At 43.4% G+C, this 11,260-nt stretch overlaps 1 protein-coding gene across 2 annotated transcripts in view; it reads left to right on the top strand.

Moving 5' to 3' along the window:
* Positions 1-8,900: 8,900 nt before the first annotated feature.
* UST (uronyl 2-sulfotransferase) overlaps positions 8,901-11,260 on the top strand; it is a 149,107-nt gene continuing 146,747 nt past the window's right edge. Inside the window, exon 1 of one of the 2 annotated variants that reach the window (XM_021527031.3) lies at positions 8,901-9,356. In XM_021527031.3, coding sequence (XP_021382706.1) covers positions 9,101-9,356 — 256 coding nt within the window. In that variant the 5' untranslated portion in view covers positions 8,901-9,100. The remainder of the gene's footprint in view (positions 9,357-11,260) is intronic. The other variant, XM_021527033.3, reaches the window with a different exon arrangement.

Genomic DNA, 11,260 nt, shown 5'->3' with positions numbered 1-11,260 from the left:
AAAAACCTTTGCAAAAAATAGAAAATACAGTTAGTTGCAAAAGGAAAATGGAAGAGAATGTATTCTCTGTAATAAGAGATGAATGTTTGTCATTAGTTTAATGAAGGGGCCACAGAAGCCTCCTGCAGCCCCCCATTAGTCTAACAGTTGGTCCATTGTGTACATATACAATACACAGTCACTTGTCCTTGTGAGGGATCATGTCTGGGGTAAGTCCAAAGGCTAAAAATAAAGCTATTTCTACAGTTCTGAAGCTTAGAACATCAGGAATTTAGAAACAAAACAACCCAACCCAACTTCTGACTGCTCTTTTTTTCTAAAATTGCATCTCATCCCTACAATAAACATTCTTCTTTGATTTTGTGTGAGAGCTTGGTCTAATCATTATATATTTCCACCTAATATTTATGTTTCGGTTAAAAGGAGAAGGATTTTCAAGACATCAGTGTTTGGCTTTGCACCTACCTCCCCTGGCTTGAACAAACTTACCACATTTATATGTTAAAGACAGACATTTTGGTCACTTATGTGAGCAGTACATGCAGTTATGCAGAGTAGGACAATTTTAGCTTTCCATCTTGAGAACATTTAGAGGCACAAAGCTGTCATTTGGAGGGGGAGCTCGAATGAAGATAAAAGGTGCAGTTTATCCGATAATTGCTATAGGATCCACATGTGTATGGATGCTTATGCTGGAACACTCAAGCCAATAATAATTAATGTAACTATTCAAATGTAATTTTGAGGAAGATTTTTACTCTTACAGAGACAAGCAAGCCAATCAAGTATTTTAATTCAATGGGAGAATCACACTTTTGATCCTGTATCATAATTTCTTCCATAGCACTTGCATTTCATACACATGCAGCTCAGTGTTGTAGTTTTTTCCTGACCTGGGATCAGACACAGATGATTGCAGCAAGAATAATACTTAATCACATTGTGCTTGGCACAAGGAACACAGGCTGAAATCCAGAAAAGTGGAGATGCAAATGGTGCAATGTGAAGATTTTGGAGCAATAGCCTTGTCCTGCCACCCTTTTCTGGTTATCTGATCTGAAGGAAAGGGGAATTTACATACCATATAATCTCCATATGTATTTGGGGATTTCCATTATGCAATTCAGGGTGAGATTTACCAACCAGATGCACATCTGTCATCTCCCATCCTTAAACCAGCATAAGACTACAAATGTGAGAGTTCTGAGGGTGTAAGCAGGGACTGTCACACAGAGTCTTTGAAACACCCTGCTTTCCACGGATAAATATCATGAAATAAAGGGCAAGGCTGAGGAGAAGGCAAAATGATCATTCTTTTGTGGTAAATTAACATTTTTAACATTAACATTAAAGTTACAAACATATATACTCTTTTTGATTTATGCTGTGAATATGGAAAAACACAATTTAAGCAAATCTTCAAAAGATCAATGTACTGTTCTTATAATATAAACGACATATGGTTGAGCCTGCTTGTGTTAATTGGACATAAAAAGAAAGGGAAAAAAAAGGGGGCATCTTTTGAAAGAGCCTCCCATTAGGGCAGTCGGAGCTGCCTTTACAAGGTGTGATGTTGAAGTCTGGCTTAGCTCAATCAGCAGCACACGTGCAGTCCCACTGAAGCTGCTAAGGGTGCTGCAGCAAGAGACAGGGAAGTAAAACCTATTGCCAACAAAATACCAGCAGCAACAACAGAATTATTTTATTTCATCAAACAACAGAAATCAGACCAGTTTATCATAATTGTTACTATTTTTTTAAACTTAAGTCTCTAAATCAGGAGATTATTCAGCTGAAACCCCAGTATAATGAGAATATATGCTTTCTTTTTCCACAAGGATTGGAGGTGGTATGATCTAAGACTGACAACTCCAGCATCTGGGAGTGCTTAAAGCAATTCGTAGTTTTGCTCCAGTCATGTGGCTCTAGACAAAGACTGAACAAAAATCAAACTGGTTCAGAGGAAGTCCCAATGTTGAATAGGACTCAATAAATTGAGCAAGGAGACTTTGATTTATTTGCCTTTATTCATTATAAATTAATTACATTCTTTCTTCTCTTGCAAATGCTTGGCTGCTATTTTTGTGTAAACATTCATTGTTAACTATGTTAATTACATCGTATCTTTTTATAGTCATTTTATAGATTTTATTGCTCTACTTTAGAGATCCTAAATATTTGATTTATATAGTATACTTTTTCAACAGGCATTTTCATAAGCATTATCTTCCAGATGTACTTTGTATAGTTTCAAAAGAAATGCATACCACATTCCAGAAGTACTGTTGCCAAAGAATCTAATTTAAACTTGGAAATACTTTATGATATGCAGATCTACTTTCTGCTTTGCATATTTCACATTTTAACAACAACATGAAACTGCAAGAGTAGCAAGAATTAATTACTTGAGAGCTATTCTCACTGAATTAAAAAAAATAATAAATTCCATATTTCCCACAGTTATTCTGTAAGCTGATACTAAATAAAACTCTTAATCTGACTGTATAGAATCAAAATGAAACTTTATATACAACTTCAAAACCTTCAGGTCTATATGTGTGTATGTGAAAGAAGGGGATGGGAGCCCAAGATTCTATATATAAGCATCTGGGAAATTAGTCAAAAAAACCAAGTTAGAAAAAGAAATCTCTGAGCTGTTGCAATAAGATGCTTGAACCAGTCTAAGTCAGCATTTTGCACCTATAGGTACCTCATATATGTGTCTGCATACTTATATACAGGACAGTGTTTTCATCTTCAAAGCTGCACTGTTTACCTCATGTGAGGGAGGGGGAAATTATCAGCTATTGGTATGCAGTTGGTATGGTCATCTAATTGCTGGCTTGCTGTTTTTAAATTTTGACCTTCCATTTCAGTTCTCAGCTGTGCATCACCACTCTGCAGTCAAAAGCTTGCTGATAGAACAGAGTGCCCAGCCAACCAAGTTACCTATGCAGCAAATGCAAACAGTTCTGAGGAACACGTCCTCCACTGTGGCTTAGGAGGGAAGCTTGTATCCACTGAAAAATGGTGTGCTTCTGGTTTGGGGCTGGGAGCAACAGGACCTGGGCAGCCAAAGGAGGAGCAAAGGCAGTTTCACACAACACGTGCACGGAATGGCCACCACTCTTGTCGGAGGTTAGGAGGTGAATTAGCCTGGTTCACAGGTTTCACAATAAACTCCATCTTCTGTGTGAGTCCTTTTCTGTACACTGTTTTTTTCCAAAATTTGATGTGATGTATGTAATAAGATCCCTGTGGCAGATTATACAAAAGCAGCCAACGCATAATTCTATTTTTGGTTAATACCAGTTTTCCAAGCGAGGGATCCATGTTACGGAACTTGACATTAGATGACTTCTTGATATGTGAACATTTTTCTGAAATACTTTGATTACATCCAATCTGTCTATGAATAATTCAGTAAAATAACTTTCAGCTTGTAATATTTTTCATACATAAGGTCTGAGATGAGCTGAAAAAAACAGGACCAAATTTACTGAGGGATTTATGCCTGTTGTTTGGACACCTGCCTTTAAAATCCTATCTGGAGTCTGAGACTGCTAAGCACTAAAGCCATATCAGCTGTTGTTTTCCCATCCCAATAGGAATGAATTTCCTTCTTTGCTGTAAATACAAATCACCCCTCCACCTTGCACACCACACTAGGTGTAGGATCTTTGGTGGACCACTCTATTCCAGTCCCTCATAGGAACTTGCTTCCCACTTCTTTTTTAACTGCACTTTGGATTTTCACTTTCCTTCTCCTTACACTCCCTGACCCTTACCCCAAAACCTTAAAGCTGAACAAGTGGGAGAGTCATCTCACACTGTGACAGAGAGTGTGTCTTCAGGTCTGCCTTATTTTATAAGACCACAGTGGTGGCACTACTCTTAGTATAATATCAGAAGTTAGAGTATTAATTTTAGGAGTAGTTTTAGACATCTGGATTGGGGTTCCTTACAGACTAGGTAAGCTTCTTCATCTTCCCACCATGTTCCCAGCTCCAACACCAACACACCTCTCAGTATATTAGCTTAATTCTCCCTGAAGTTTTTCCTATGCTACAGAATATGGTGCTGTACAGGAAGCTGTAAAATGTCTTACAAATTGGCTGAGGTAAATCAGTGCCAGGATGGCCCCCTGCCCACTCTGTCTAGTAGTGCTGAGAGCCCCTAGCTAACCTGTCACTGCTGCTCTCTGGTGTTGCAGTGCTGTAACACTGCATGAGGTTGCATACATGCACCAACTATTTTGGAGGTAGCTGTGTGTTTCCAATATATTTTGCATTTCCTGGATTTAGATATTCCTGCCTATCTACTTTAATTGGTGCCTAATTAGCACCAGTACTGTGCTTTCCCCATGTGACCTACTCCATTTTTGCATGTCTAAATCTGTCCAGTCCATCGTATGGTGTTACTCTGTTAACTGTCTAAACAAATGTAGCTTTTAATGGGTCTGTTGTGTGAAAAGTCATGTTTACACACTGAAACCGCTGCCTTTCTATTAGTAGTTTTTGCAGACAAATGCAGGAATTAGACTGCTCTTTGAAAATCAATACAAAGAAGACACAAAGACAAAGGGAACACAGTCTGGGTGTTCTGAGTGGATATTTATGAGGGGAAAGGATTGATCATCAAGACTATATGTTATAGAGCATCCTCTTTTCTATCTAGCTTTGATTGCCCCTTCTGAATGATATGCATGCTGACTAAAAAGGAAATCAATCTGGCTGAATTCTCTTGTTACCCATTTTCTGAGAAAATTAACCAAACAAATAAAAACAGTGGTATCAGGACTTCAGATGGCCCTGTAAGCAGCACATTGCTGGAGATAGCCAGCCGTGCCAAGGGATTAATATAAATTCCTTGTGTCAAATCCATCATACTCCAAGCGATATTGATAGAACATGCTAAGGTAATTCCAAGTACCATTTCAATTACAAATTATAAATTTTTCTTCTGCAGTGACCTGCTCCATCAGAGTGTCACTAAATTGTATCAATCTGGCACACAAGCTCATTTCCCTGTCTTCAGATATTTGCTATCATATTTTTCATAGGCATATATATTCCTGAACCTTCCACAAAGGACAGAAATTAATACCACCAGCACAGAGCTTCAATTCCAGTTCAGCCGAGGCAGATTAAACTTGAAAGAATTCTATATGAATTAAATGAAAGAGCATGGTGTATCTTTATTTCATCTTCATCAAATTATCAACTGTTGCTGAATAAAGCAAAATAAAGCTTTCACAGTTGCCATCAATTACTCTGTTATACTCTGAACCCTTTCTGAATCACAGAGTCCTGGAGGAATTGAAATTTGAAGTCTTTCATGGGTGCTTTCCAGATGACATTGCATTATGTCATTCTGTTATACCAGTGAACCTTTACACAGTGAAGCCTTATATCTAGATTTCTTCTATCTTCGCTGTCTTGTGAAAACTAGGGCCCAGTCTGTATCTTATTCATTTCTAGTTATTTATACCTTTGCAAACTGTCAACTCTGAAATATAACAGCTGAGAAATTTTCCTTAATGAGAATTTACTTCAAAAATTGACTTAGAAAATAATAATTTAAAAAAAGGTGTTCAGATGTTCCTAGGAATAAGAAAAATATGTTTTGCCTAGCAGATCTCACCAGCTAGTAGATAACCCATCCTGATCTGTCCAAATGAGTCTCTCTGCAAAGAATTGCCAGACACACAACCTTATTGTAGTCTTTATTCTCGCTCCTTGAACTTGTTTCTGAATCCATGCATTTGGAATTATGATTCAGTACAGGAATATCTAGCACAGTTTGAATGTGGACTCACTTAGAAATTTTAGGCAGCTATGCTCTCTGTTCCTTTGTAGAGAGAAGCATCCTCTCCCAGCCCTGGGGAAAGTGCCTCTGTGCTCACTATGTCCTCCTTGCTGCAACTATTGCAGCCAGGAGGGGGATTCAGTCTGAGCAAAAGCTGGACCTAGTCTGGATGAGGTCATGGAAGAAAAAACAGATTTGGACAAAGATCTCGGAGCTGAGACCAGATCTAGAAGGGGAGGAAAAACAGCAACACAAGGTCAAGACAAGCAGAGGATGGGGACTGCTGCAGAGAATACCACTCTGAAAATGATTGATTCTGTGTCTGCTAGCACCAGAGCACTCCTACATGATATCAGGTGCATTTCTTGAACTACAGGTGGCCACCAAGTGCTCTTTTTACACTTGGTGTTAGGTTTGAGAGCCTGGGGTCCGATATGTAGTACTTAGCATTCACAGCTGCATCTGAAGTCAAAGGGAGCTATGCTTCAAATGTACAAAGCACTGAGTCATGCTAACTCAAGGCAAACCCCAGTCACTCAAGGCTGGCAACCAAAATTAATAGGCATATTTAACCTTAATCTCTCTGTCTCATTTCCCAATAAGTAAAATATTGATATTCCCTACATATCATGAATATAATTCATAAGCATTCATTGTATGCTCAAGGTACTGTAACAATAAATGCTGTAGGAAAGCCTGCTACAATGTAAATAATTCCACATTATAAACAGGATTAAACAGCTTTAAACAAAGCCTGAGGACACATGCTGAACAAAGAGATTAAATGTAAACTGAAAGGCTGCACAGTGTCTGCTCCATGCACTCTACAAGGCAGTGGTCCTCTGAACAAAACAGTGACATCACACAATTAAAGGCTAAATTCTAAGTCATACCCTCTACAAGTCAAAACAAGCTTGTTCTGAAAACTCTTACCTTTGGCCTACCCTTAAGTGTCAATACTTGACTTTTAAATCATAATATTCCTTTCATGTGTGGCTTGTGTTTTGAATTCTTAGGGGAATGTAATATATATAGAATGTAATAATTTAAGGAAATATATATATATAAATAAATTGCTTTACACTGTGCATGCAAATTCATACTGGCTTTTTTAAAGCGGATGAGTTATAAGGATTAGTTATAAGGGAAAAACAAAAATAGGAAAACAGTTGCATTGTATCAATCTGTAGCACAAAATAAATTGTATTTATTTTCCTGAACATTGCCCTAACTAGGAATTGTAATAATAGGTGTGATAGTTCACATATATGAAAGTAAATAATTTTACAGCTAATTTACATGTTTAAGCATATGTTTCAACAACAAAGATTTTTATTTCTTCTTCCTCCCAAGAGATAGGTTGATGCTTAAGCATCTGTTGATGCTTAGAAATATGGCAAGAACTCTCCACAATATGGCCTTCCCACTTAAATTTTGCTCAATTGATTGGTCTCTTTTTCCATTCTTTTTTTTTTTTTTTTAATCTCTGCCTAGAGATCAAAGACATTCTTTGCAACCAGAAAAATAAAGATTTATTGATTCGCCTTACAGGTGTTGTCTGTCTTCTCATCAAAGCATCCATTTTTCTCAAACATTCAGTGTAAGAGCTGTTACTTTCTCTTTTTCAGAAATGATATGTCATACCTCACTTTGCTTTTGCTACAGGTTTCATATGACTGTGGAGCATCTGTGCATTGATGTCGTAAAATTGTGTAACAAAAACCAAGAGATTCCTCTCCAAATTAAGGCCTGTTTTTTCAGGCAATATGAGAGTTTATTTATCATAAATAATTTTTTTATCAAGGAATGCAAATGGGAATGGTTCTTTATTGTTAGACTCTCTTGTCATCCTCTTATCCACATCAGCAAGATTAATTTCCCTATTTTACCTTTGCTGCTTGTTGCCAACAAAAAATCAAAGTCAGTAGCATGGAAGCATTTACCGAAGCCTTTCAAGTGGCAAAAACATCTGAATGCAGTCTCCTGAGCAAAATTTCCAGCTGTAAGTGTGAAAAGATTAAGAGTCAGGTGCCCTAAACCGGAGTACTTATTTTTTAAGCCTTAAAAGGAAACGTGGCGAGTTATACTTGGCTTCTGATTTTCAATTTTTCTTACAAACTACAGCAAATAGAATTTCTCTCTTTCTTAGAAATGAAGAGTCTCATATGACACCATGAGCAGGATCTTGGGAAATCCCTGATTCCAGCCAGGTCCATAAAAAAAATGGTGAACATAATTTACCACCCCGATCTCTCCTCCCTCCACTGCTGAGCTGGCAACACAACTACAAGGGGAATGAAATACATTTCTACATCAGACAATGCCCAAGAACAAGAATAGCTCCGAATAAGCCATCAGGACACATTGGGGACATATGTTGTATAAATAGGATGAAGCTATTACACAGCTCAGCGCTGAGCGAAATGCCATTCACCCACCAGTCACATGGCTGGAAGTGGCTGTCTAGGAAAAATAGCATGATCGAGTAATTAGAGACTGTATCATAAACCATATGTATACAAGGGGGTCAAATTAAGGCTGCGTGTGCAATCTTAATTTTGTCGTTTCTGTATACTGGTCTAAAGCCTTGTCTCCAGCAGACAGCAGCTCTGCTTTAATCACCCCAGCAAGGCTGCAAGGAGAAGAGTGTTCCCCTTCGTCCCTCCCGAACGACGTTACACGACTGTAAAGGCAGCAGACCTTAGAGCCGCTCTAGACTTCGCTCGGCACGGCGCAGTGTCCGCGCCGGCGGCCGGGCAGGTGCGCTGTGCCGGCGGGGCCGGCGCCCGCAGGGGTCGCTGGCGCGGAGGCGGCGGGCGCATGGCGGGACCGGAGGCGGGCGGGCCGGGGCCGGCCGGGGTGGGAGGGCCCGGGGCCGGGCCGGGCCGGGCGGGGGGCGGCGGGGCCGGGCGGCGCGCATAAGTCGGCCGCGAGTTGCGGGCGGCCGGTGGCGGAGCGCTGGCTGTAACTTGACACCGGGGCGAGAGGCCGAGCGGAGAGAGGGAGCGAGAGTGGCGGCGGAGGAGGAGGAGAGGAGCCCCAGGGAGCGGGATGGTGACCACCTCCTTCCCCTCCCCTTAGCGGCGCTCCGTAGCAGCAGCAGCAGCCGCCGCCGCAGGAGCGCCGGGGACTCTCGCCTGCCGCGGAGCCGGGGGCAGACGGCGATGGGGACGGGACGGATCCCCTGAGCTCCCGGGAACTTTCCCGGCCGCGGGCAGCTGGAGCCGGACAGGCGGATGGAGGATGCGCTTCCCCCGGCGGGCTGCGTGAGCCGGCGGCGGCGAAGGGGAGGATGAAGAAGAAGCAGCAGCACGGCGGCGGGGAATGCCCAGCGCCCTGGCCCCCCGCGGCAGCGGCGGCGGCGGGAGGGGGCCCGGGCCAGGGCGGGGGCTTCCTGAGGCGGCGGCCCCTCTCGCTGCTGCCCTTCCTCTCGCTGCGCGACTATGTCTTCTGCATGGCCACCCTGCTGCTCTTCTGTTTGGGCTCCCTCTTCTACCAGCTCAACGGGGGCCCCCCGCACTTTCTGCTGGCCCTGCGGCACTGTCTGGGTAAGGGCAGCCGGCGGCGGCGGGGACTTGTTGCGGCTCTCCCTCACCCCCGTGGCTGCTGGGCTGGGGCCTCCCTCCGCACCGGGGACACGGCGGCGGGGCTGGGGCGGCCGGAGGCCGGGGCTGCGGGGCGGGTGCCAGGCGGGACGCGGCGCCGTGAGCGCCGACCCCCGAGTGGGACCGGCCGGCGGCGCCCCGGGAGCCGAGCGTGGGGCGCGCCCCGCCACAAGTTCATGTGGCCAAAGCAGAGTCCCCTCGAGACTTTCTCAGCCCCGGGACCGCTCCGCACCCGCGGGCGGCTCTTTGCGTGCCCGGTGGCCGCGGCAGAGCGCGGTGTGCCGGCTCCTCTGGCCGCCGGGTCGGTCCGAGGCGGAGCGGAGCGGAGGCAGCGCTCGCTGCCCGCGGGTCGCGCACCGGGGGAGCTCGGGCGCAGCCGGCCTGAGCTGTCAGCGCCTCCCCGCCCCGTGCTGTGCCCGGAGGGCCGAAGCAGGGTTACGGATGGCCCACAGTAGAAGATGCTGATTAAAAAAAAAAAAAAAAAATAATCCGAGATGCACTTTGTGAACCACGCATGCATCCTGGTGCAGGAGGTTGGAGGCTGGAGAGAAGGGTGTGCTTAGGACGGTCAGCGCAGCAGCGCTCAAACACTCGAGCTCGCTCTGGTGCTTTGCCACCCCGGTTGCCCGCGTAACCCCGAAGGAGATGCCCCGGTGGAGCGGGTGTAAGCCTTCGCTGTGGCCTGTAGTTCTCACCCTCATGTTGACCGCAGGTTTTCACGTGGTTTTTCTTTGTAGCCAGTGCCCACATCGCTGAACGTTGCTTCCCTGCTCAGCAAAAAAGTTGTGTGAAAAGGAGTTTATTGTAAGATTGAGTAAGTACCTTAGGCTGGCAAGACTAATTCAGGTGGTGGTAGGACAAGGGGGAATGACTTTAAACTGAAAGAGAGCAGATTTCGTTTAGGTGTTAGAAAGAAATTGTTCACTATGAGAGTGGTGAGGTACCAGAACAGGTTGCCCAGAGAAGCTGTGGGTGCCCCATCCTTGGTATTGTTCAAGGCCAGGCTGGATGGGGCTTTGATCAACCTGTTCTAGTAGAAGGTGTTCCCTGCCCATAGCAGGGGGATGGGTTTCGATTGGAAGGGACCTTAAAGACCATATAGTTCCATTCTGTGATATGAAATAAGGAGCAAAAACCGAGTGTTTCTCAGTATAGGAGGATTACTACAGAATAATTTGTGGTGCCAGTTTTTGCCACATTGGCTGCACTGCGTTACTTGCATGTGAAGGTGAGGCTTTGGTGGTTCATGCTGCAGAAGTACAAGCCATAGGAGAGAATGTTAGGTTACAAACAAAAACGCAGTTCATGTATTTCAGAAAAATTAGCTGCAGATCCTGTTCCATGTGTCCATATTTTGTGAACATTTTAAGAATACAATCCTATGTGTAGATGTTGCTTTTCCTTATGGGAAAACTATTCCATGTCTCCAGTTAACTAGTGACAAAGTATGGAGAGGCAGTAGGACAAGACACAACAAACACAAGTTGCAACAAGGTAAATTCCAATGAGATATCTGGGAAAGAAATTTCAATTTGTAAGGAGTCAGGTGTTGGAACAGGCTACCCAGGGAGATTGTGATGTCCTTGCAGATATTCAGAACTCAGCTGGACAAGCCTCTGAGCAGCCCAAGTCAATTTTTCTTGTTTTGTTGGGGAAATAGGACCAAGAGAACAGAAGTTACTTCCAGATAATGTTACTCTGTGATTCTTCTGTATGAAGTCAGTGAAAATTCAAGTGAAAACAGGAGAAGAAAAATGATTTGGATATTGCTTCATGAACACAACAGCAATTTTGACTTGAGTTTTAATTACTTTTTTCCCTTTAATATTACAATTAGGAAGAAATTC

Source organism: Lonchura striata, chromosome 3, assembly GCF_046129695.1.
Source record: "Lonchura striata isolate bLonStr1 chromosome 3, bLonStr1.mat, whole genome shotgun sequence".
In the NCBI taxonomy this organism is placed as follows: Eukaryota; Metazoa; Chordata; class Aves; order Passeriformes; family Estrildidae; genus Lonchura; species Lonchura striata.
Note: the sequence above shows the minus strand (reverse complement) of the source record. Positions and strands in the feature narration are given on the sequence as shown.